Source organism: Pogoniulus pusillus, chromosome 29, assembly GCF_015220805.1.
Source record: "Pogoniulus pusillus isolate bPogPus1 chromosome 29, bPogPus1.pri, whole genome shotgun sequence".
Classification (NCBI taxonomy): Eukaryota; Metazoa; Chordata; class Aves; order Piciformes; family Lybiidae; genus Pogoniulus; species Pogoniulus pusillus.
Genome location: NC_087292.1, coordinates 15,271,117 through 15,297,319, shown reverse-complemented (window position 1 = coordinate 15,297,319; position 26,203 = coordinate 15,271,117). Strand labels below are relative to the sequence as shown.

Below are 26,203 nucleotides of genomic sequence, written 5' to 3'. Positions count from 1 at the left end.
CATGCAGGGCATTCATTACCTGCTGCACTAATTGATTATGTTACTGAGCTGTTCTGGTTTTCTGTGGCCTGCACACTCTGGTGTCAGATTCGATGCTCAGTGTGTCATAGCAGAGCCATGAGTGTGTGAGAGGAGTGCAGCTGAGGCAGGCAGAGAACAGGGCTATCACCAGAGCTGGGGACTCCATTCCCAGGCTTTCTCAATCTCCTCCCTTTCTCCAACAGTCTTCCAGCTTGAGTGTGCATTCCTTGGGGATCTTTCTTCCCCCAGATCTTCAGTGGTTTTCTCTTTCCTCTTGTTTTGTTTTCATTTTGCCTTCTTGACTTGTCCCCCAACCCTCATGACAAGCTGGAAGCAGCTGGTGTCACAACAGCCTGGGAAGCCACTGCCCTGGTCAGAGCCCAACCACTGCAATGGTGTTTATGCAGCAGCTTTTTTGCTGGCTGATAGAACACCCTGGGCTGTTATCTCTTCATCTGATGCTAGCACACAGGCCCCGGCCAGGAGTCCTTGTAAGAAGACACCACCAAAGGCAATTCTCTCCCTGGCTGGGAAACCAAGAGGCTAATTGTCATCATTCCCATTAAAAGGATGTTCTTGCTGGTTTGCATGGAAGAAGCTGAATGGGAACTCAACAGTGCCTCGCTGATAGCAGCTATCACAATGAATTCTACCAAGCCCACACCTGCTAGTGGTTTTCCCCACCACTTCAAAACAAACTCAACCCTGTCCCAGGGCATTTATGGGCCACTCTTGAGGAAATCTTGGGTACAGTCAGCTCAAGGACTTTACTTAGACAAAGTGAGGGCTGACATTTACATGCAAATCCAGTGCTTGGCAGCATAGTTTAGATCCCACTGGGTGGAGTGGATGGACCCAGTGTTTGCACATGATGTGCATCTTGCACCTCTTGGTGCTCCAAGCTCACTTCTGGAAGCCAGACACTAAATATCCTATTTCTTTAACACTGTTGAGATGTCTCAGAGAAGTCTTTTGTTTTTATCTTCTCTCTCCCCAGTGCTGATGGTGACTTTGCAGTCACTCACCTGACCAAGGCTCACCTCTTCTATGATGGCAGAATCAAATGGATGCCACCTGCTATCTATAAAAGCTCCTGCAGCATCGATGTTACCTTCTTCCCCTTTGACCAGCAAAACTGTACAATGAAGTTTGGCTCCTGGACTTATGACAAAGCCAAGATAGACCTGGTGAGCATGCACAGTCATGTGGACCAGCTGGACTACTGGGAGAGCGGGGAGTGGGTCATCATCAACGCTGTGGGCAATTACAACAGCAAGAAATATGAATGCTGCACTGAGATCTACCCTGATATAACTTACTCCTTCATTATCCGGAGGCTGCCACTCTTCTACACCATCAACCTGATCATCCCCTGCCTGCTGATCTCCTGCCTGACCGTCCTGGTCTTCTACTTGCCCTCCGAGTGTGGAGAGAAGATAACTTTGTGCATCTCTGTGCTGCTGTCCCTCACCGTGTTCCTGCTGCTCATCACAGAGATCATCCCATCTACCTCCTTGGTCATCCCTCTGATTGGAGAGTATCTCCTCTTCACCATGATATTTGTTACCTTGTCTATCATCATCACTGTCTTTGTGCTCAACGTGCACCATCGCTCCCCACGTACCCACACGATGCCTGACTGGGTGAGGAGGATCTTCCTCGACATCGTCCCACGCCTCCTCTTCATGAAACGTCCCTCCACTGTGAAAGACAACTGCAAGAAGCTCATAGAATCCATGCACAAAGTATCCAACACACCAAGGCTCTGGGCAGAGATCGATGTGGATCCCAACTTCACTACCTCATCTTCCCCCAGCCCCCAGAGTAACGAACCATCCCCCACATCGTCCTTCTGTGCCCACCTCGAGGAGCCGACCAAACCTCAGCCTATCTGCAAATCCCCTTCTGGGCAGTATACTGTGCTGCACCCAGAGCCTGTGCCAGTGACCTGCTCCTCTCCACAACCCTCATGCCACCCCCTGAGGGACACTCAGACCACCTCCATCTTGAAAGGCAGATCACTAAGTGTTCAGCAGATGTACAGCCCCAACAAGGCAGAGGAAGGGAGCATCCGCTGTAGGTCCCGGAGCATCCAGTACTGCTACCTGCAGGAGGACTCATCCCAGACCAACGGCCAGTCCACCACTGGAGGCTCTCCAGCCTCTCAGAGGTGCCACCTGAACGAAGAGCAGCCCCAGCACAAGCGACCTCAGTGCAAGTGCAAGTGCAAAAAGAGGGAGGCTGCTGGCTCAGCAGCTCCAGGGAGCAAAGCTCCCAGCGCCAAGGAGCAGCACCTGGTGCTGATGTCCCCAGCGCTGAAGCTGGCGGTGGAAGGCGTTCACTACATCGCCGACCACCTGCGAGCAGAGGACGCGGACTTCTCGGTGAGTAGGCAGCCTCAGTCTGCTCCTGCTCCCCTTGGGTAAGCCAAAAGTCATAGAACCATAGAACCATAGAATCAACCAGGTTGGAAGAGACCTCCAAGCTCATCCAGTCCAACCTAGCACCCAGCCCTATCCAGTCAACTAGACCATGGCACTAAGTGCCTCATCCAGGCTTTGCTTCAACACCTCCAGGGACGGTGCCTCCACCACCCCCTTGGGCAGCCCATTCCAATGGGAATGTTCAGGCAGCACCACCAAACCTGGGGCTTATACCAAGAGTGGTTGTCAGAGAGAGTGATTGGCATTGGAATGGGCTGCCCAGGGAGGTGGTGGAGTGGCTGTGCCTGAAAGTGTTGAAGCCAAGCCTGGCTGGGGCACTTAGTGCCATGGTCTGGTTGATTGGGCAGGGCTGGGTACTAGGTTGGACTGGCTGAGCTTGGAGCTCTCTTCCAAGAGAGAAGATCCTATGAAACACAGCTCTCTGGCTCTTGAGTACTATTTTCAGAGACAGGCACCTTCCCAGAATGAGCACAGAGCTTTTCTGAAGTTTTTGTCTTGTTTTTATTTCCCCCCCCCCCCTTTACAGGACCATTGCCACAGGGGCTGTGCTTCTGAATTAAAAGTAAATAGCTCATTTAATTAAGTGCTCAGGCAAAGAGGAAATGGGAAATGCAAGAGGCAGTTGTTTGCTACAGAAAGATATCTGCAAACAATAGAAGCAGAGTGGGACACTGGGAGGGGGTGAGGGGGAAATGCAAGATGGGATTATCCCAGTGCACAGTAGAAATGCCGTCAGGCATTAATTACAGACTGAAAAGCAAACCGAGTTGCACATCACACACCAGCAAAATAACCAGCCAGCAGCAGCAGCTCCAGCTGCAAAGCCTTGCTGTGCTCATGCCTCTGTGCATAGAATCATAGGATCAAGCAGGTTGGAAGAGAGCTCCAAGCTCAGCCAGCCCAACCTAGCACCCAGCCCTGCCCAACCAACCACACCATGGCACTAAGTGCCTCATCCAGCCTTGGCTTCAACACCTCCAGCCACAGCCACTCCACACCTCCCTGGGCAGCCCATTCCAATGCCAATCACTCTCTCTGCCAACAACTTCCTCCTAACATCCAGCCTGAACCTGCCCTGGCACAGCTTCAGCCTGTGGCCCCTTGTTCTATTGGTGGTTGCTTGGGAGAAGAGACCAACTTCCACCTGGCTACAGCCTCTCTTCAGGCAGCTGCAGACAGCACTGAGCTCTGCCCTGAGCCTCCTCTGCTGCAGGCTGCACACCCCCAGCTCCCTCAGCCTCTCCTCACAGGGCTGTGCTCCAGGCCCCTCCCCAGCCTTGCTGCCCTTCTCTGGACACGTTCCAGCACCTCAACATCTCTCTTGAATTGAGGAGCCCAGAACTGGACACTGCAGTTCCAGCATGGCACAGCTCCTTTCTCCTTATCCCTCTCACTCCTGGCTTGCTGCAGTCACAGACACCAGAAAGGTCTGAGCTAGCTCCTGCTGAGCTGTTTTCCCTGCAGAGCGAGGCAGAGTGCCAAATTTCAGCCCCTGGGTCTATTAATCACCAAGTAGTGTATTGTAGAAAATTACAATGGGTACAGCCATAGCAAATAAAACTTTGCCATCTGATCAGTTCTCTTCCTGGGAAAGGAATTAATAGCAGCAATGAAATAAAAGAGGTTTTCATAAGTATGTGGCTTCTTACTTAATGAAATAACCATTTACAACTCATGCCTGATGGCATGAATAAATACTAGCCCTCCCCAGAGAGGAAATCCTCCCTCAGAAGGACAAAATTAGGGAAAAAGCAGGGTGAGGAAGACCACTTCTTTTATTTGCTGGTTCATTTGCACTGCTGACTGACCCAAAGCTGTAAATCTCTTCATGGAAGGAGCTTGGCTTCACTAATCTGTGAGCAAATCTCTTTACAAGCACAGAGAGAAGAGTGATTTCTTTCTCCCCACCCTCCCCCAGTTTGAATTGCAGCCTCATGTACACACCCAGTTACAGCTGTTGCTCATGGAAAATGGGACAGTGAGTGTGCAGAGGAGCTTAATTATCCAGGGGGTATATCCCTGGGGAGCTGTGAACTCCATATGCACATCCACACATTTAGGAACTGGTCTCCTAAACCATGGATTTATAGAATACATCTTTCAGGCTGCCCAGAGAGGCTGTGGAGTCTCCTTCTCTGGAGCCTTTCAAGGCCTGTCTGGATGTGTTCCTGTGTGACCTGTGTTAGGATTGTTCTGCTCTGGCAGGGGGGTTGGACTCGATGATCTCCTTGGGTCCCTTCCAGCCCCTAATATGCTGTGATCTAGGACCACTAAAAGTGAGATCTTCCCTCTGGATTGAAACGAAAATATCCTGGTTTGGGATAGAGCACTAATAGTCTAGCACTTACTAATAGTAAGTTTGAGTCTTCCATGTTAATAAGCAGCCTCTGATCTGTGTTCCCAGGTGAAAGAAGACTGGAAGTACGTTGCCATGGTCATTGACAGGATCTTCCTCTGGATGTTCATCATCGTGTGCTTGCTGGGAACTGTTGGCCTCTTCCTTCCACCATGGTTGGCAGGAATGATCTAAGTATAAGCCCTGAAGGATGGGAGTATATCCCCCTCTGTGGATTTCAAGTCACCTGGAAGGAGAGGAGAGAAGCAGAGGAGGAGGCAGCCCTTTGAATAATTTACCATGTGTCTGTGCTTGAGTTGTTCCAGAGCTTTCTGGGAATACTTTCTGAGGTCACACCATTTTGCCAAGCCATTTTCCACCTCCTCCATCTAATTTAGAGGGGGAGGAAAAAAAGGTTCTCATTAAAATCTGTACATAGCATGGTGGCATTCATTGGCATCCACTCAGCAGTGTAAGAACACGAGCTCTTGTTCCCTAAAGCAGCACAAGAAGAGGCTTCACATCTACAAACCAATTAGCTCCAGTTGTCTCCAGAGGTCTCAGTGTGCCCTGCCTAGCTGAATACTGAAGTGGTCCAGGACCATGCATCTCTGTATGAGTCATTTTCTAAATAAAAGTCCAGATTTGGGATACCTGTGCAGGATGTGGTCTGTGGTCAGAAGAACAGAATGGGAAGGCTGAAAGATTTGCTTGAGGTAGCTCAGCCCCATTCGAACCAGCAGTGCTCACTAGCATGGCAGGTGTGGTCTTCCCATTGACAGGTTTCACTTTGGCCCCTTCAGAAGCCATGGAGGCCACATCTGAGGGGGGATTATGGAAGTGAGAATTTGGAGTTAAGATTTGGACTGTGTTGGGAGCACTTTAGCATTTAGCACCTTCCCATAAAGGAAATTCCCTAGTTCGAAGTTCTGGCTGCTGAAGGTCACCCTGAGCCCTTGCTGTAGGTGAAGAAAGTGCTTGGACATGGAGAAGCCACAGCAGACAGCCAGGGTGGATAGCACCAAATGGACATGGGGAAGCCACAGCAGACAGCCAGGGTGGATAGCACCAAATGGACATGGGGAAGCCACAGCAGACAGCCAGGGTGGATAGCACCAAATGGACATGGGGAAGCCACAGCAGACAGCCAGGGTGGATAGCACCAAATGGACATGGGGAAGCCACAGCAGACAGCCAGGGTGGATAGCACCAAATGGACATGGGGAAGCCACAGCAGACAGCCAGGGTGGATAGCACCAAATGGACATGGGGAAGGACAGCAGACAGTCAGGGTGGATAGCACCAAATGGACATGGGGAAGCCACAGCAGACAGTCAGGGTGGATAGCACCAAATGGACATGGGGAAGGACAGCAGACAGTCAGGGTGGATAGCATCAAATGGATATGGGAAGCCACAGCAGACAGCCAGGGTGGATAGCATCGAATGGACATGGGGAAGCCACAGCAGACAGCCAGGATGGCATCAAATGGACATGGGAAGCCACAGCAGACAGCCAGGGTGGATAGCATCGAATGGACATGGGGAAGCTACAGCAGACAGCCAGGGTGGGAAAATAAGAAATTCCATTATATGGGGAAACCCAGATGGGGCACACAGCCACAGCTGGGAGTTCACAGAGGTGCAGTTCACATAAATTACAGCTATTATGACCTTGAATTCCACCAGATGTTTCAGCAGCTGTGCTCATCACAGCCCCACCCAACCTAAAGCAACCTTTTTTGCACAGCCTGTCCTAGCAGGAGGGCTTCTAAACATGTGTAAGGAGAAGCAGATAGTCTAAAATTACAGGATTCCCCCAGGACCTGCCATGGCTGCGTGACTTAGAGCCCAAACTGGCAGCTGAGGGGTTCTAAGTGTCACCCAGCATCGTATTCACACCTCACAGGTGGAATCAGCATGCACAAGACTGTCTGCCCACTGTGAAGTTCACTGCTAGGCAGGCCTGGGTAGCTCAGAGTATTGAAGAGCTCTCAGCCTTTCCTCCTCACAGAGAAGCTCCAGACCTCTCAGCATCTTTGTCATCCTCAACCAGACTCTCTCCAGTGTTTTCCTGTCCCTTTTTAACCAAGAAGTCCAGAACTGGACACTGTACTGCAGTGCAGTGTCAGTAAGGCAGAGCAGAGGAGGAGAACCTCCCTCAACATGCTGGTCAGGCTACTCTTCATGCACTCCAGGAGACCATTGACTTTCTTGGCCACAAGATGGAATGTGCTGCTCATAGAGGTGGTGGAGTCACCATTCCTAGAGGTGTTCAAGCAAAGGCTGGATGAGGCACTTAGTGCCATGGTCTGGGTGCTAGGTTGGACTGGCTGAGATTGGAGGTCTCTTTCAACCCAGTTGATTCTATGATTACATTGCTAGCTCATGGTGATCTCTCAAGTCCTTCTCCCTAGAGCTGCATTCCAGCAGGGCCCCCCCTCACCTGTACCAGCTCAGGAGGTTCTTCCTCCCCAGTTCCACAAAGAGCTGTGCTGGCACAATGCAGGGAAGGAGGATGAAGGAACCCAAGCTGCTGCTCCCTCTTTGCTTGTTTTCAGAATAAAGAGACACTCAAGTCTTCAGAGATGCTAATTTATTCCTTTTCACATCAGTGAGTTTGCTTGTGGCAAGGCAAGGAAAACAAAGTCAAACATCTTCAAGGTCTAGTGCATAAATGTACAACACAGCTGCAGTCTGCATCCCAGGCTGCACAGCACAGAGGGGAATGGCAGGGCTGGATTGCAGTCTGTGCTAAGGACAGGCTGGGTTCACACAGGTGGCCTGAACCCTCTCCAGTGCCTTTTCCTTCCCCAGTTCACTGCTAAAACAATCATGAAGGTGGAAATATTTTCAGCCCTGGGCATTGCTGGGTCAGGAGCATCATATTGCCAGATCACAGCAATGCCCACACTGGCTGTTTGGAGCTCCCACTGCAGTCTCCTCCTTTCTCCCAAACCCATGGGCACTGAAGCAGGCTGTGCTGCAACATTTTGGGTACTAAACCCAGCTTCACTTTCCAAGCTAGGCTGGAGTGAGCAGCAGCTCAAGTCTCTGCTCACCTCTCCCAGTGAATTGCACTTGGGCAGCAGTGGAGCAATGGCCAAAGCACTCTGGTGATGGGGATGTCCCCTCCCTGGAGGTATTCAAAGCCAGGTTGGATGAGTTCTTGAACAATTTGGTCTAGTGGAAAGTGTCCCTGACCATGGCAGGGGATTTGAGATTAGATGATCTTTAGGGTCCCTTCCAATCCAAACCATTTTATGACTCTGTGACCTGCAGAGGTGAGGATGATTGTACAGCAAGAGCTCCTGAGGGAAATGGAATGGTTTGGGGGTGGCAGGAGAACTGAACAAGGTTTAAGAACAGACTGAGGGTAGCATATTGGCAGATTCAGTAGCAGCAGGCACAGGCTGTGCTTTGTTCACACCAAAAGGACCACCTCAATTCTTCACCTTTTCTGCACAAAAAGCTGTTGCAAGTGCACAGTGTCAACTGCAGCATCTCAAAGGGACTGTGGCATCATGACAGGCACAGAGCAAGACCACCTGGTCCACATGAAACCACAGTACAGCCCCTGGCAGAGCCAGCCTGCCACACAGGAGGAGAAGGGATCTGTGCATCTGCTCCATCAACACATCCAAAACATCAGGCATGATTAGGAGTGCTAAGCATGTGGCCATGTCCTCAGGGAGTCACCACGGCTGCAGGATCACAGGCTTTGGCAGGACAAGATGAGGAGTGACAGCTGAGACTGGTCTCAAAGACATCACTGGTGCATGGGGAGAAGCTTGGCTGATGCAGGTCATGGGCAGCCTTGTTTGGCCAACATCAGAACATCTTCCTTACAGCAGCAACTCTCCTTCTTCTCACATGGCACTGAGAGGTCTCCAGTGTCAAGTTTAAATCAAGTCTTGCCTTCTGCTCCTGGTGTGCCTCCTTGTAAAGTCTAAGAGGAGAAAATAGAGTCAAGACCTGCTGCTCTTTCTTAGCCAGGTTATTCCATCCTGGCGGTTGTTAAGGAGGATTCTTTCCCTCTAAAGGATTCAGTGAACAGGAATAAAACTGGGACATGGACTAGAATATAACTGTGGAATAATGAATAATTCTGCGGTTCCAAACCCATGAAAGACAAAGAGTGAGGGTTTTAGCATATGAAAGGCTCCAGGAGAATGCATGCAGCCAGGCTGTTAACATTCGCAGTGCTCTCAGCTCGGAACTGAATCTCAGGACCTGGTTAAGCAAGCTGCCATCAGAAGAGGAGTGAGGAAGCGAGAGTGGGATACAGCAGGAGCTCTAAAACTGCTCTGAAAGAGGCTCAGAGCAAAGTAATAGGCTCTGGGAATGTAAAACTAAGCTGAGAGATGCCAAAGACATCACAAATAGCAGACACAGATGCTGGTCTTATTTGTCAAGGAGATTGTGGCCTCACCCTGCTGTTTCATGTTTCTCCACCAATACAGCTCTATAGGCCAGGAAAGAAAGAAGACCAAAGACATAAAACTCTGACTGTAATAACCACAACCAGCAGCATTTCCCTGGTTTTCCCTACATCCTTTTCCTCCTGGTCCTCAGTGCTCCCTTTGTGCAGGTCACCTTCCCAGCCGTGGGGCACACAGGATATCTTCTCTGCAGGTGGCTGGCCCTGAACAGCCCCAAGGAGGAGGTATCCACAGCCTCCCTGGGCTATCTGTTCCAGAGTCTCACCACCCCTGCACTGATGAACTTCTTCCTAAGCTCCTGTCTAACCCTACTCACCCTCAGTTTCAAACCATTCCCCCCTTGTCCTGTGGCTAGGCAGTCTCTCTGCAGCCTTCCTGTAGGATCCATCCAGCTACTGGAAGGCAGCTCTTAGGTTCTCCCCAGTCTTCTCTAGGCTGAACAACTCCTGCTCCCTCAGCCTGCTCACAGAGCAGAGATGCTCCAGCTTTTGGATCCTCACTAGCAATCTGGGCTGAGCTGGGCCTCCCAAGCTCCCTGCACCTCCACTGCATTTCTCCAGCTGCTGAAATCTTCTCTTTTTGCTGTTTAACAGTAAGCAACATTCATCTTTGGGTCAGGATACTCTCAGTGACTAAAACTTACCAGCAGAAACACTCCTTGGCTTGCAGGAACTGGGTTACAAAGCTCTGTGACAGCAGGTGGACTAAATATTCATGATTCCAAGTGATTAAAAGCACTCATGGGATGAATCTCAGTGATATAAGTGGAGAAGCTGTTTGTGTAGGTGTCTGTCTCCTAATCAATCACCCTTCTGGGACCCTTCATGTTGCATCTGAAACCATCACACAAGAGCAAACATCACTTGAAATCCCACCAAACAGATGAAATCCCAAAGGCAGGCAGCAAGATGGTGTCAGCAGCTTCCTGCACTCACAGAACATCAGGGGCTGATGTTCTCCAAAGCTCATCCAGTCCAAACCTCCCATAGAGCAGGATCACCTGGACCAAATCACACAGGGACATATCCAGGCAGGTTTTGAGTATCTCCAGAGAAGAAGACTCCACAACTTCCCTGGGCAGCCTGTTCCAGTGTTCTGTCACCCTCACAGGGAAACAAATTCCTCCTCACATTTACATGAAGCTTCCTGTGCCTCAAAGAGTTGATACAGAAAAATCAAGCATCTCTGAATCCAGCTGCAGTTTCTAGGTTGGAAGAGGCAGAACAGCAAGTTCAGAACTTGCCTCAAGCTGAGGCTGGGTAGGGTTAGATTGGACATCAGGAAGAAGTTCATCACAGAGAGGGCAGTCAGGGACTGGAATGAGCTGCCCAGGGAGGTAGTGGAGTCACCAACCCTGGATGTGTTTAAGAGTGGTTTGGATGTGATGCTTAGGGCTATGGTTTAAGGTGAATCTTGTAAGGTAGGGCTCTAGGTTGGACTTGGTGATCCTGAAGGGCTTTACCAAGCTGCATGGTTCTGTGATTCTGTGAACTGGTTGAGCTGGTTTACATCAGAGAGGAAGCAGAATTACCTGTGCAATGCAGATGATTCTTATTGAGCTTCTCACCTTCTCCAGGCTGTGGTTCCTGGGAACAACTTGCAGTGCTCTTGGGGACCTCTTTTACCTCCTCAATGCATCTTCCAGGCTGGGGTTTGTAGCAGTGCTAAACACAGAACCATTCTGAAACACATTCCTGTCATTTCTGCTAAACGCAGAACCATTCTGAACACATTCCTGTCATTTCTGCTAAACACAGAACCATTCTGAACACATTCCTGTCATTTCCACACTTACATGAGTGAGCAGAAAGAAGCAGTTAAACCGAGAGGAGCTCAGCCTAAATAATGAGACCAAACCAACACCCATGAGTGATGTTAGAGTAAGCATCAAGTCTATCCCTACCTAGCCGGGGGGCCCACCAGGCCCCCCGGCCTTTAAGATCACCTCCACCATTCACCCAGTGTGAAGCACCCAGTGTGCACCACAGGGACTCACCAGTGATGATGGGAGGAGGATCCCTCTGCCCAGTTGGGCAAACTTGGAGCTTGCCTTTCCTGGGGCTGCTTATAAAGGGGAGTGGGCAGGGAGGGCAAAGTGGCCACACCTGGAGTGGGAGGAGACTCCAACAGCACCCAGGTGATCTGCTTTGGGGATAAAAGGGGAAAGTGTGGGGTGGGATGGGAAAGAGGCAGGTATGGTGGGAAAGGGAAGGTGGTGCTGAGAGGGGGGAGGGAGGTGGAGAAGAAAAGGGTAAAGAAAAGAGGGAGGTGGGGAGAAAATGAAAGAGAGAGGAAAGGAGGAAAATGGAATCATAGAATGAATCAGGTTGGAAGAGACCTCCAAGCTCATCCAGCCCAACCTGTCCCCCAGCCCTATCCAGTCAACTAGACCATGGCACTGTGTGCCCCATCCAGAGAAGGGCAACAAAGCTGGTGAGGGGCCTGGAACAGAAACCCTCTGAGGAGAGGCTGAGGGAGCTGGGGGTGTTTAGCTTGGAGAAGAGAAGGCTCAGGGGTGACCTCATTGCTGTCTACAACTACCTGAAGGGAGGTTGTAGCCAGGTGGGGGTTGGTCTCCTCCCAGGCAGCCAGCAACAGAACAAGGGGACACAGTCTGAAGTTGTGCCAGGGGAAGTATAGGCTGGATGTTAATGGGGGAAAGAGAAAGATGGAGAGGAAAGAAAGGAGGTGGAAAGAAAAGTAGGAATAGAGAAGAGGTGAAAGGAATGGTGAAAGTGAATGGAAAAGGAAGAAATAAAAGGGGGGGGAAGGAAAAATTAGGAGAAGAAAGGAAAAAAGAGAAGAACCATTTTGTTGCTCTGGGTTTAAATCACAGTCCAGTCACACCTGCTTCTGAAGCAGCTTAGGAGTGGTGCAAGCAAGCACCACTATGCCAAAGCAAGGCATACAAAGGACGAGGGTTTTATCTTTATCTGTAGGGCTTGTTGTGGATATGTATTAGAGAGAGGCTCAAGCAGGGGCAGAGGTGTGACATGACAATTACCTCCGTGTCATGCAGATAAAAGTCAGACTCAGAGCTATTCAGTATTCCACCTGATAAAATGTAAAGCAGCCACTCAGGCTGCAGGAGGGAGAGATGGAAGAGGCCAGCAGGCTAAGCCCCAGCTCCTCTCAATACGTGGCTGTGCTCTGTCTGATCTAAGGCTTTGCTTGACAGCTGCCAAGCCCCAAAGAAGGAGGCTAAAAGGTGGCATTTGTCACATCATTGGAAGGTTATCACACTCTCTGAGGTGCTTGTGTACATCACAGCCCTGCAGGGAAGCCATCAGTGCTGTGTCAGAAGCAGAGGCAGTCAAAATGGTGCTGGACTTTGGTTGTCTTGTCAACCAGTGCAAAACGAGGCTTTGCTCCAGCGGCTTTGCATCTTCGGGCATGAGGTTGCTGTTTGTCTCTGTGCTGGGGACTGAGAATAACAAGTGACTAAAATAAACCACGAGCAGCCAAGTGGGCAAAAAATGATCTGTAATTTCTGAGAGCTTCAACAACACATCATTTCTTTTCCTTCCAAGTCTGCCAGCCTGCACCTCTGGCTTTCTCTCGGGGTGGGACACGCGACGTGAGTTTGAACACTGCAGTGCTGCAGAGCAGATGAATGACTCATCTGAAGGCAGGCTGGTTCGGTGGCTTTGGGTGTTTGATTGACTTCTCCATATAGAAAGGATGGGGCATTTGAAAAGACACATTTGCTGTTCAGGTTGCTGCTTCTCTTGGAGTCGGTGGAGCTTTCACCCAGAGGTTTTTCAGAGCAAGGAAACATCTGCCGCTGCCTGCTCATCAGCTGTCAGGGGATGAAATCTGTGTGTGGAGAGGAGATAAAGCCACTGAGCAAAGGAGTGGATCAGTGTTGTGTACTGAGAAGGAATCATAGCATCACAGGATAGGGTTGGAAGTGACCTTAAAGATCATCTGGTTCCATCCCCCTGCTATGGGCAGAGAAACCTCTCACTACTAGCCCAGGTTGCTCAAGTCTTCATGCAACCTGACCTTGAACACCTCCAGAGAGGAGACATCCACAACCTCCCTGGGCAACCTGTTGCAGTGTCTCCTCGCTTTCACTGCCAAGAATTATGTAAAGACATTTCTGAAAGCACTGTAAAGAACAGCACAGACTCAGTTTTTTTCCCCTTGTTAATCTTCTCTCCAGACCCACTGCTCTTCGTTGCCCAGGACTTGGCACAACTGAGCCTCCACGAGATGTGCAGGTAGGAAGTGTGGTATTACTCCTCTCCATCCACCATGGAAACACTGCTGAGGGCATTAAGAACTGAAGACAACCCCGTGATCACTCCACCTGCTCCACTACTGCTGCAATTTTGTGTGTGCATCCATGAAGGATGGCTGAGGAGCTGTCAATCAAACTGGCTTTTGTCCGTATGAATCATCCTGATTGCTCTGGGAAGGAGGCTTCTGCAGGGCTGACAGTGCCTGAAGGATGAACAAAGGTCTCTGTCTAGCCTGAGAGAAGTAACCACAGAGAGCAGCTATAAAACAGTACCTTTAGTATTGAGATAGTCAGAACTTACCTCTTCTACCTGCCCCATAGCATCCAGAGGTATCACAACCCCCTGGATACCCAGGCTGCCCAGGCTGCCCTCTGACACCAGGAAAACCTTGAGGACCAGCATTCCCAGGAGAACCTTTTGGACCTGGTTTCCCCAGCACAACTTCTCCTGGTGGACCTGAAGAAGGAATCAAGAGAGTCATTTAAATTGGAAAAGACCTCTAAGCTTGAGTCCAACCATCAACCAGGAGAAGCACTCTAAGCTGCAGCACACCTGCTCCAGCTGCTGCAGTATAATACCTCTTCTATACTTTCTCCATCCAACAGGGTGCTTAGTTTTCTGACTGTTTTTTCCTCATTTAAGTGGAAAACCAGGATCTGTCACTTGGAAGACCTCTTCAGAATCCCAGCAACTAGAGGGCTCATTCAGGTTAAACGTTAAGGCTCATTAAGGGTGCCCAGTTTGGTTAAAAATGGAAACTGGTTCTGAGAATCCAAAGTCCACCTACATGTCAATGCAGACAAACAACTCCAGGATCCACCCAGAGTCATTTTTTGTGTGTCTTCACACTCAGCTATCAAAATTCAATCAGAGAAGAAGCTGTTTAACCACAGTGTCTTGATAGTGACTGCTTTGTTGCAGCAGCGGCAATCAGCCCACGGATTCCAAGTAACAGGGATCAGGGTGGAGGAGTACACCAAATCCTAACAGATTATTCCAAGCCCTTTGTGCTGCACGAGGTGAATGTTAAAGAGTTTCTATTCCCAGAGCACCTGGTCTGGCATGCAAAAAGCCAGCAAAGCTAAAACTCCTTGGATGTGTCTTAGATACTTAAAATTATTACTTCAGAATGCATCATCCTCAGAGGGAAGAAGCTGCCTGGAGCAATCTTCTACAGAGCAGAACTACCCAGGATGATGCCAGAAGTGCTGTGATGGGCAGCTCAGTTTGCCACACCACAGAGGTCCTAATGCTGAATGACTGAATCTGAATGATCTGAATCTGAAGCTCCAGATGGGCTCACTGGGTCAATACAAAAAGGGTTGCATTCACGCTACCTGTTCTGCCTCTGGGTCCTTGGACACCTTCCTCATTGACTCCAGCCATCCCTTTTTCTCCTTTGGGCCCTGGAGCACCTAGTCAAAGAGAAGAACTAAGTCTCACTTCACTGCATTTTGCATTTCACTCTGAGTTGGTGCTCCTGCAGCCTCCCCACCAGGCTCTTAGATGTCAAAGAAGAGTCACAACCTTTGGTGCCATGGAGAAGCCCCCATTTCATTGAATTCTATCTGGTCACTCACTCTCTTTTTCCAGAGCAGCCATTTGCCTGTGACTAGCAGAGCTCCAACTGGCACTGATCTGCACTGGGGGGGATGAAACCAGAGGTTTTCCACAGAGGAAAGCAGAGCACTGCTCTGAACGTTCATGCCCTGGCTCGAGCGTGGAGCAGGCAAACCACAAAGCTGAGCTGCCTCTTCAGCCAGGCACTGGCAAGCTGGGCTGGCTGTTTTCACATGAAATCACTCCTGAAAGCAGCACAGCCCAGGCAAACAGATGCATTTTGACAAAATACCATTTTTCATGTCTCAAAGATGGAAATATTTTGATCAGCCATGTCCTTTAGGTTGTTTTGCAGTCGGATCTGTCTTCTCCCATCTCCTTGCTCAACAGGCTGGAAACACCTGCAGGTTGTTGCAGCCCTTCTCTCTTCAGTGACGTTTTGATGAGCTCAGCTAAGGCTGAGCAGTGCCAAAGGAGTTAAACAGGAGGTCTGTGGTTACTCTGAGGTGCTGAAACCAGAGTTTTTCACTTTGTTTTTGACAGATGAGTACTTGAGCCACTGACAAACACTGCCTGCAAAGCCAGGCAGGGCCTGTTCCCATCATTCACTCACTCAGTTCACTCACAATAGCTGATGCCACTGTCTGAGGTGACATTCATTTATCTTATTTGGTGGTGGTGGTGGAACTGTTGCTCCAGAAACTTCCTTCCACTTTCAATATTACGTCAGTTGCCTCAAGCCTTCCTTCAGTGTTCTCCTTTCTGCCTAGGGTTGATCTGTTCTACCACCATCTTCACCCAGGTGGCTGTTTCTTTTGATTGTCTATAGGGAAAGCCTCCAGTGCCTTAAAATTAAATACTTCACTCCCCCTCCCCCTGCCTCAAATCTACACATGGTGGAAAACAAGCTGGCTTTGCTCTTAAAACAGAAGGAGTGAGCTGTGCCTGTATTCTCCCTACACTTTGAGCTATCTAACTTAGGTTTCTCTTCCTAGAAGAGAGATGGCAATGAGGTAAGATAATGTCATGAATTATCTTTGCAGGACTGCCTCAGGCACTAAAATATTTAATTCAAATAGCAAAAATATACTCTAAAAAAGAGCTCACAAACTCCTCTATCCATACCTCTTTCTCCAGGATACCCATCTTTGCCTGGCTGTCCAGGGATGCCACTTTCTCCTCTTTCTCCATTGCTCCCAGGGGAACCTGGAGGACCTGGTGGTCCTGGTTCTCCTGGCTTTAATGTTTCTTCCCAAACAGGAACAGGCTTCCTTGCATGTTCATGAATGAATGAGTCAAATTTCAACACGTGAGCTGAGAAGGCAAGACAGCAAATGAAGGTTTGCTTGGCTGGGAGAGTCAGAACAGAGACAAAACCAGGAAGATTTGCTTGGCTGGGGAAGGCAGAACAGAGACCGAACCATGAAGGTTTGCTTGGCTTGGGTAGTCAGAAAAGAGATAAAACCAAGAAGGTTTGCTTGGCTGGGAGTGTCAGAACAGAGACAGAACCATGAAGGTTTGCTTGGCTGGGAGTGTCAGAACAGAGACAGAACCATGAAGGTTTGCTTGGCTGGGAGTGTCAGAACAGAGACAGAACCATGAAGGTTTGCTTGGCTGGGAGAGTCAGAGCAGAGACCAAACCATAAAGGTTTGCTTGGTTGGGAGAGTCAGAACAGAGACCAAACCATAAAGGTTTGCTTGGTTGGGAGAGTCAGAACAGAGATAAAACCAGGAAGATTTGCTTGGCTGGGAGAGTCAAAAGAGAGACCAAACCATCAAGGTTTGCTTATCTAGGACAGTCAGAATAGAGACCAAACCACGAAGGTTTGCTTGGCTGGGAGAGCCAGAGCAGAGACAGAACCAAGAAGGTTTGCTTGGCTTGGGTAGTCAGAACAGAGATAAAACCAGGAAGATTTGCTTGGCTGGGAGAGTCAGAACAGAGACAGAACCATGAAGGTTTGCTTGGCTGGGAGAGTGATAAAACAGACAAAACCAAGGGGTGTTGTCTAAAAAGGTACTTAAAATGATCAGGGGGTGCTAAAAAGCTGTTGGTTCAAACTGAGAAAGGCAGAAGCTGGGCAGCTGAGTCACAACTTTGCTGCCTGACCCTGGGCACGCTGCTGCTTCTCTCTGTGCATCCCAGCAGGCAGGAGCTTCACCCAAGAAAAGCCTCTTCTCAAGAGGAGCCAGCACGAACCGCTAAAAGAATCACTGCTTTCAAATTACTTCCAAGCTTTTCCATTTCAGAAATAAAAGAGCCTCTGCAAAGTGCCAAAGGCTTCTCCAAAGAAATGCTTCACTCTGCCCCTGCCACCCAGTAAAAGCCATGCAGCAGTGCTGGGACATCTGCTCTTGGAGGAGCTCTTTGGGTCGCCACAGCTTCGTGCCGCCACCGCTTTGGTTCGGTTCGCTACTGATGGAGGTGTGTGAGCATACTTGGGAGCTGGGCTGGTTATATACTCACTTTGAATCATCCTCTCACAAGCCTGGCTAACGAGCTGGTAAATGGTGGCCAAGGATTGTGGTTCCCCCTAAAATGACATATTATTTTTAATTAAGAAGGGAGGCAGCATCCATATCGTTGCAGGAGGATCAATACCACAGCAGACACCAACTTTCTGCCCATTCTTTCTTGTCACCCTGGGTTTTGGAGCCGTTAATTACTGTGAAGTGCAGCTTTATTTATCACCAAGCTCTGAAGCCATCAAATCAAAATTGGGAAACATCAATAATTGCTTTTCTCCTGCACATCAAAAAAGCTCAGACCCAATCTCAGTAATTACCGAAGCTGCTAAAAGAAGGGAGAGGAAAATTCCCCCTCCAGTTTTATCAGGAAAGATGCAAAGTTTGTAGCTCAGTGCTCTGTGATATGTAAAGCATTTCATGTGAGCAGATATTGCAATATCCTATCTCTGCCCCAATCTTTAATGAATATTGATTGTTGCTGTATTTTGGGTAACTCACACGTGAGGAGGCCTTAGGAAAGCTTCTTGTAAGTGATTAAAAACCAACCAAACAAAAAGAAGCCTAAGAAAGCTGCTTGAAAATCAGCACTGACCCTAACTGGCACACTGTGCACTTCCAAAAGTGGGGATTAAACAAGCATCTCTGGGTGGATCACCATGGCAGTGCAACCCTAGAGTCACAGCATGGTCTGGCTTGGAAGAGACCTCCAAAGCTCATCCAGTCCAACCCCCTCTGCAGTCAGCAGGGACATCCTCAATGAGATCAGGTTGCCCAAAGCCATGTTGAGCCTAACGCTGAATATCTCCAGGGATGGGGCCTCAACTCCCTCCCTGAGCAACCTGTTCAGTGTTCCACCAGCCTCATGATAAAGAACTTGTTCATAGACTGATAGAATGTGTTGGGTTGGAAGGGCCCTTAAAGATCATCTGATTCCAACCCTTCTGCCAGGGACAAGGACACCTCTCACTAGACCTGGAGTTAGCCTGTTAAATTCAGAAAGTGACTTCAAATCATGGCAGTGGGCACTGGGTTATGAGAAACACCTCCTCCATCTTATGGTGACAGCAAGAACAGTCCTGGCATGGGTCTGGATGCTTGTTCATTGATCTGGAGGTGAGTCAAGCTAAGGCTTCTCAGCTTTCTCTCCTTAGCCCAAATATCTCCTGATGCTTGAATCAGCTCTCAGACAAGGCAATGGGATTTTTTCTAGTGACCTTTGTGCCAGTTTAAATGTTTCTACTATGCTTTATCTGATGATCTGTTCCAGTGGCTGTACTACAATGTCACCAGTTCTTCCCTCTCTCCAGTTCACTCAATTGTTTATTCTGTCACAGCTTCTGCATCTTGCACTGTTTTGCCTTCTCACTCTGCCTGTAGATGTCATTTTTCTTGAGATGTCTGTTTAGTTTGGGAAAAAGAAGACTGAGAAGGGATCTTTTACATATCTATAAATGTCTGATGGGTGGGTGTCAAGAAGAAGGGGTCGGGGGGTCAGGAGGAAGAAAGGACCTGGGGGTACTGGTAGATAGTAGCTGCAGATGAGGCAGCAGTGTGCCCAGGTGGGCAGCAGAGCCAATGGCATCCTGGGCTGGCTCAGGAACAGTGTGGGCAGCAGGACAAGGGAGGTTCTTGTGCCCTTGTGCTCAGCACTGCTCAGGCCACCCCTGGAGTGCTGTGTCCAGTTCTGGGCTCCTCCATTGCAGAGAGATGTTGAGGTGCTGGAAGGTGTTTGGAGAAGGGCAGCAAGGCTGGGGAGGGGCCTGGAGCACAGCCCTGTGAGGAGAGGCTGAGGGAGCTGGGGGTGTGCAGCCTGCAGCAGAGGAGGCTCAGGGCAGAGCTCATTGCTGCCTGCAGCTGCCTGCAGGGAGGCTGTAGCCAGGTGGGGTTGGGCTCTGCTGCCAGGCAGCCAGCAACAGAACAAGGGGACACAGCCTCAAGCTGTGCCAGGGGAGGTCTAGGCTGGATGTTAGGAAGAAGTTCCTGGCAGAGAGAGTGATTGGCATTGGAATGGGCTGCCCAGGGAGGTGGTGGAGTCACCATCCCTGGAGGTGTTGAAGCCAAGCCTGGCTGGGGCACTGAGTGCCATGGTCTGGTTGGTTGGGCAGGGCTGGGTGCTAGGTTGGCCTGGCTGAGCTTGGAGGTCTTTTTCAACCTGGCTGATTCTATGATTCTGTGACTCCTCATGACTGCTGCAGGATTATTTGTAGCCCACCAGTGCAGCCAGTGCAGGTGGATGGAAAGGCAACAAGCTGCAGGTACATAAAGTCATTTAACACTAGAAAGGTTTGATGCTTTTAAGAACATCATGCCGAGCAGGTCAGCACATCCACTCTTTTGAGTGTAGGGCACAGTGACAGCGTTGCCTAGCACCAGGAAAACTCACTTTTTCTCCTCTTTCTCCTTTTGGACCAGGCAGCCCCTAGGAGTAAAGAAAACAAATAACAAAACCTTTAGGCAAAGGAAAAGCAAAAGACAACTGAAAAAATCAAGGAGGATGTGGGTTACATTGGTGGGGCATGGAGCAGAAAGATTGTTGTCCACATCCTCCTTGTTTCCTTGACCTCAGGACTGACAAAATGTGCTTCAAGAAAGGAATAATAAAGCAGGGGCTAGAGCAGTGACATAAAACACCACCAACAGGGATGTAGAAATTCCTCAGAGGCAACCTTAGAACAGATTTCTCAACTTAGCAGGTGGGTTGTAACAGCTAAGAAGAAATAAGTCCAACATCTAGACCTCTGGTTGCTCCTGCAAGCCCAGCACTGCTTACTCCAACTCAGGACTGACTCTTGCTTTGTCCTAGAATCTTGCTGCAGACATTTGCTTGGATGTTGGGGTTTGTGTAGCATCTGCAGCGAGCAAGGGGGGTGGGGTTGGTTAAATGGTTTATCAACAGTTCAGTGGCCCAGGTTTGGCATGTTCAGCCATCTCCTTGAGAAGGATGAGCTTGGATCCAAGCTCTCTGAGCAAGAGCTGCTGTGGGAACAGTTTGTTTCCACTCCATTATTTCATGTTTTGGCCTCCTTTGAGACTCAAAAGCAGACACTTACTGTTGGCCCAATGTCACCTGGAGGTCCCTTCTCTCCACTGCTGCCTCTGGAGCCTGTCACTCCTTGGAAACCCTGCAGACATTAGTTGTAAGACACAGATAAAGTCCAGATACTTCCTAACTTCTTTTTTCTCTTCAAGGCTGACATCCCCCTGCAGCTCCAGGGGCACCAGCAGTCTGAGTTTGGAGGACTCAGGCAAGAGCATCATAGCCTAAAGGTTTACATCAGTACCTCATCCAGCCATGAGTCCAGTGTTAAGAGTATATCATGCATGAGTCATGTCCACATCATTTCCTATTACTGTCTCAATTATGATCCAGCCAGCAAAGCTGAGCTTTGCCAGCAAATTGCAGTGTGGGTTTTTTACCCTGTAGGCTTTAGATTCTTCATTACAGATTCAGATTTGGGCATAGCCCAGAGCAGAATCATTTTCTTCAGCCTCCTAATCCCATGCTGGAGTTTTGGTTTTCCTCCAAGACCTGTGTTTATCTCTAAGACTTTACAACAGTTGCAGCAGCATAGAGAGTGGAAAGTGTCTTCTTTGGCCATCTCCTCTTTGTGAAGTCTCTGTGCCCTTTGGACCCATAAAGGGAAGATAAAAAGAAGCCAAAACCAAGCAGTAGAAATACTTCCTTTTATCATTTCCCAGCCATTATGTCTCAGTTCAATAGAGATCAGAAGCTCTTCTGATCACTGAAAATGGAAAAAGTCTTCCAGGCAGCACCAGAGCAGCTTTCAGAGCCTGCTCTGAGGGCTTCAGTGTTTTCCTCCTAGTTACAAAGCTGAGGCTCGAGTCTGTTGCTTCCACATCTTCCCAGGATGAGCAAGTCCAAGTTATGAGCTGAATTGAGTCTCAGCTCCCATGAACACCTGACTTAAGCACAACTATTGTGTCTCCACCTTGCCCTATTCATGACTGCCAAAATCCTCAGAGAGAATCAGTAACTATCAGCTCCACCACTCATCATCTAAACTCAAGTTCAGGTCAGATCCCTATGTAAAGTGAAGTGTAAATGTTTTACAGAGCTCAGCAGGGCTGTGGTGCCTTCAGATCAGCAGAGATGGATGTAAATCAACAGATCTTAAAGTTCATGGGCACAGCAGAGTGCAAATAGACCTATCTACACACAGCCTTGGCAGGGGATATTGGAAATGGGGGGGGGTCTCTCACACCTGCCTGCATCCTCCAGCTCCTGCTGATTTCAGTTTAACAAGCCCAGCTAGCTCAAAGTCAACCAAGAGTTGAAAAACACCAGCAGCAGGAAAGCAAAACTAGAATCAGTGAAAGATTTGAGTTGGAAAGGGTGTTTCAGGGCCATCTAGGCTAACCCCTCTGCAGCCAGCAAGGGCATCTGCAACTAGAGCAGGATGCTCAGAGCCACGACCAACCTGACCTGCAATGGTGCCAGGCAGCTCCCAGCTCTCTAGGCAACCTGAGCCAGGGTCTCACCACTCATTTCCTTCTCTCTAGGCTGAATCTCCCTCTTTAGTTTAAACCATCACAGTATCACAGTATCATCAGGGTTGGAAGAGACCTCACAGATCATCAAGTACAAACTGTTGCCACAGAGCCCAAGGCCAGACCATGGCACCAAGTGCCACGTCCAGTCCTGCCTTGAACAGCTCCAGGGACGGCGACTCCACCACCTCCCCGGGCAGCCCATTCCAGTGTCCAATGACTCTCTCAGTGAAGAAATGACTCTCTCAGTGAAGAACTGTCTGTCCTCTCACAACAGGCCACACTAAAAATATCTCTAAGTACTGGAATAGAGAATCATAGAATCAGGCAGGGTTGGAAGGGAGCACAAGGAGCAGCCAGTTCCAATCCCCTGCCATGCCCAGGGACACCCTACCCTAGAGCAGGCTGCACACAGCCTCAGCCAGCCTGGCCTTAAACACCTCCTCCAGCCGTGGGGCCTCAACCACCTCCCTGGGCAACCCATTCCAGCCTCTCACCACTCTCCTGCTCAAAAACTTTTTCCTCATGTCCAGGATGACTCTCCCCACCTCCAGCTTTGCTCCATTCCCCCCAGTCCTGACACTCACTGACAGCCTCAAAAGTCCCTCCCCAGCTTTTTTGTAGCCCACAAGAAGGTCACCTGGGAGCCTCCTCTTCTCCACCCTGCACAGCCCCAACTCCATCAGCCTCTCCTCACAGCAGAGGGGTTCTAGCCCTTGGGTTTTTTTTCTGGCCCTTCTCTGGACTACCAGGTTCATGTTCTTGTGCTGAGGGTCTCAGAGCACAGTAAGGATCTCCTTCCTAAGTCAATGTTTCCTCAGAACTTGCTAGAAGAAAGCAAAGCTTTTCTTTGTACACTGACAGTGGCAGGGAAGTTGGACCCCTACTCAGTGCCAGGTATTCTCCATGGCAGCTTTTGCTCTGACACCTCTGTGGTCAGCAGAAACCACAAGCCCTTGCTGAGGAGGAGATCTCAACATGGCTCAGTCAAAACAAACACTCACCCTTGGTCCAGGAGGTCCTGGAGGTCCAGCAGTTCCTTCTAGCCCTCTCACCCCCTGCAAAGCCAAACCCAGTCAGTTACTAAAGAGAAGATTCAAAGAGACCTAGGAAGCAGCCAGGTGGCTTCTCCATGAGCCACCTTTAAGAGAAGCTTGCTGGTAATGGGCAAAAAATGCAACTGCCAAGCAAGCAAGAAGGGTGGCACCAGGTCCATGGCGGTGCCTGGTCCAGCTTGGCCAAACCTGAGTTGACCCCCATGGGTGTTTTATTCCTCCAGCTGCCCTGGCTTGGTGAAAAGAGCACTCACTTGTGCACTGAGTGCACTAGGAGAGCTGGATGGTTCAGGTCTCTGCTGGCATGCTCCCAGCAGAATTTGAAGCCCCCCCAGAGGAGCACTCAGAGGTGAGACATTTTACCTTGGCACCTTGGAGACCATCCTTGCCTGGAGCTCCCTGCACGCCAGGAATGCCCTGTAAAGCAGAATCCCTGGGTGAAGCTGGCAGCTGCTTAGCATTGCCCTGACCCATCTTGTTACAGGGAACACAGGAAAAAGGTGGAAGAAGCAGCAGTTATTTGTCCAACAGAGCAATCCCATCTTTGACCCCATCATATCTAGCTTCCAGCTATGTGTGTCTCACCAACTGACTCACTGCCAGCATCACTTTCCCAAGCAATGCCAAGCAGGCAGCAGCCACACTCCCATGGCTTTCCATGGGAAAGATGGGCAGAACTCTGAGACAGAAGGCATGGTGCCCACCATTACCTGCATGCCAGGGCTTCCAGTGTCTCCTTTCTCTCCTTTAATTCCTGGTGGCCCCTTAGATCAAAACAGAAGCCACAGTTAGACACACTGCAGCATGCTTCAAGGCAAAGAGCATCCTGCTGCTCCACATCCACCTCCCAGGTAGTTCCTGCTCACTGTGGGGCTGGAGGATGTTTTACAACCCCAGCATACGTGCAGGGGTTCCAGCAGCAGCCTTCACCTTTCCTCCTTGCCAAGGAACAATGATCATTGCAAAGAAAAATGCCTGAATACTCCACCAGGCTGTTCTCATTTAAGACACATTAGGAGGAGTCTGGACAAAAGCAGGTTCGTGTCAGAAAGACCAAGTGCAAACTCCAGGCAGCAGGAAAAAAATCATCATCACCTCTCCCTTGTGCAGCTGCCAGCAAGGATGATGCAAAGGCACAGCTCATATCTGGGGGCTTTCTGCAGACACAGATGTCTGAGGCTTGTTGCAACTGCAAACAGTAATTGACCAAACAAGGCAGTACAAGAGACCACATACCACAGGACCCTGAACTGTGATTCCTTGGGAACCTGGAGAGCCTTGCTGGCCACTGGGACCCTCTGGCCCTACTTGTCCAGGTGGGCCTGGTTCACCCTAAATCCAAAGACATGAAATCAGACAGAAGGGGAGAAAGCAATTAGTGGCTGCTCTCCACATGGGCTTCACTGCACCACCTGGGTCAGCATGAGCCACCTGCAGGATTCAAGATGAAGGAAGGACAGTGAGGGCATCTCTAGTAACCTCAGTTGCCTTTGGCTTCTAGGTCCAAGGGTTTGGTGCAGCTTTCATGGGAGAAGACAGCAAAGCTGCAGATGGTGCTTTGCAAAGCATGATTCACCTTCCAAGGAATGGGTCATTCCTTTCATTCAGTGTGGCCAGAGGGCAGGCAAATGCTGCTCCAGCCACTTCCCAAGGAATGGATCATTCCTTTCATTCAGTGTGGCCAGAGAGCAGGCAAATGCTGCTCCAGCCACTTCCCAAGGAATGGATCATTCCTTTCATTCAGCGTGGCCAGAGGGCAGACAAATGCTCCTCCAGCCATGGCTGAGATCTGCATCCATTCTCATTCCTTCCCCTGTAACTGTGCTGCTTTCCCAGCTGTTATCCCAAAGAAGATGCCCAAAGAGTTGGGCTTGCTCTGCTCTGCATTGAACACTGGAGCAGTGAGCACTTGCTTCAGAGCTCACCCCAATCCCCAGGGCCTGGACATTCAGACTCACCTGTTCCCTATGCTCACCTCAGGGCTGCTCCTGAAGTCTTTGTGTCATTCATGCTCTGCTTTGCTCCTCGCACTGCTCTGGGGTGCCAGAGCAGCCCCAGCCTGGCTGTTTTGGAGGCTGAGCAGCCAGAGCAAACCCAGCAAAACCCTGACCTTTTCCAGCAAGGCTGCTTTCAGAGACCATTGCTGATCATGTACATTGCATCAGTTCAACACAAGCAAGTTCATCAACTCAAGTTCCAAAGCCCAGCTGAGCATTTAATTAATAATAAGTGACCCCATTCTTCTCAATGTGTTGGTTTTGAAGGCTCTGTCTGGGTTCTGCCTGGTACAGCAGACAATCCCCAGCCTAGGGAGCCCAGTTCAGACTAGGCATGGACACAGCTGCACTCAGAGGAGCCTGCACCCCTGCAGCATGCATCTGATGCAGCCCAGACCAAACAAAGCCAGAGGTAGTGCTGAGTAGCAGGACTCACCTTGGGTCCTGGCTGCCCCTGCTCCCCTTGAGGTCCTCTCCTCCCAGGGCTGCCCTGCCAGTAGGACACAAAGCTGCTGTAACCAACATGATAATCTTTACAGTGGTGTAACCAAGAACCCAGGGGGCAGAAGCTGGTGTGCTCTGCTGTGCACAGTGAAAGGTGCTCCCTGCTCCAGAGAGCTCACAGGGAATGGAGAAGAGAAGGAAGTGAACCAAATCCTCCAGGGGATGTGAGAAGGAAAGATTGGGGCAGCCCTTCTACGACTGGCAGTGGGCACACCTCACCCATTTGTAGCAGGGAGAGATGAAAGCTCAACAAGCTCAACCTCCTCTCCTCCAACCCCCAGCGAATCCTTGCTCGGGCAGTGTCACCTAGGGACACCTGAGAAGGCAAAGAAGAGGTGCTCATATCTACAGCCCTTTGGGGCTGTGCTGGTTTGAGGCTGATTGGAATATTTTAACGAGAGAAATTAGATCATTGGCTGTGAAAAGAAAACAATAGTGATGCCTGAGTTACCCTCTGCTTTTGCTTAGGCACATAAAAACCAAGAGACCAAAGACAGTCAGTCTCTGCCTGACTGTTGCCTACTTCACTATCTCTGCCTGAACCTGCATAACTCGACCTAATCCATCTTCTTCTAACCCCTTGCTGACCTTTTCCAGCTCTTCCTGCACATAATGGGGATTCTGAGG

The 26,203-nt window shown here is 49.7% G+C and overlaps 2 protein-coding genes and 1 long non-coding RNA gene across 3 annotated transcripts in view; 1 reads left to right on the top strand and 2 right to left on the bottom strand.

Annotated features, from left to right (window-relative positions):
• The window catches only part of CHRNA4 (cholinergic receptor nicotinic alpha 4 subunit), a 28,117-nt gene extending 22,666 nt beyond the window's left edge, over nt 1-5,451 (top strand). Inside the window, exons 5-6 of the mRNA XM_064167638.1 lie at nt 1,019-2,405; nt 4,870-5,451. Coding sequence (XP_064023708.1) covers nt 1,019-2,405; nt 4,870-4,995 — 1,513 coding nt within the window. The 3' untranslated portion in view covers nt 4,996-5,451. The remainder of the gene's footprint in view (nt 1-1,018; nt 2,406-4,869) is intronic.
• Nucleotides 5,452-7,380: 1,929 nt separating this feature from the next.
• On the bottom strand, nt 7,381-11,338 carry LOC135188192 (uncharacterized). Its single transcript, XR_010307601.1, has 3 exons — nt 11,238-11,338; nt 10,773-10,905; nt 7,381-8,748 (listed from the first exon to the last, which is right to left on the bottom strand). It is a non-coding gene; the product is annotated as an uncharacterized LOC135188192 (long non-coding RNA).
• A 1,369-nt stretch (nt 11,339-12,707) lies between these two features.
• Nucleotides 12,708-26,203, bottom strand: part of COL20A1 (collagen type XX alpha 1 chain) — a 69,370-nt gene continuing 55,874 nt past the window's right edge. The window contains exons 29-40 of the mRNA XM_064168075.1: nt 25,509-25,562; nt 24,312-24,407; nt 23,786-23,839; nt 23,439-23,492; nt 23,025-23,078; nt 20,562-20,633; nt 19,895-19,930; nt 17,510-17,576; nt 16,171-16,359; nt 14,823-14,900; nt 13,786-13,941; nt 12,708-13,057 (exon numbers count right to left, since the gene is read on the bottom strand). Of these exons, the coding sequence (XP_064024145.1) occupies nt 13,044-13,057; nt 13,786-13,941; nt 14,823-14,900; nt 16,171-16,359; nt 17,510-17,576; nt 19,895-19,930; nt 20,562-20,633; nt 23,025-23,078; nt 23,439-23,492; nt 23,786-23,839; nt 24,312-24,407; nt 25,509-25,562 (924 nt within the window). The 3' untranslated portion in view covers nt 12,708-13,043. The remainder of the gene's footprint in view (nt 13,058-13,785; nt 13,942-14,822; nt 14,901-16,170; nt 16,360-17,509; nt 17,577-19,894; nt 19,931-20,561; nt 20,634-23,024; nt 23,079-23,438; nt 23,493-23,785; nt 23,840-24,311; nt 24,408-25,508; nt 25,563-26,203) is intronic.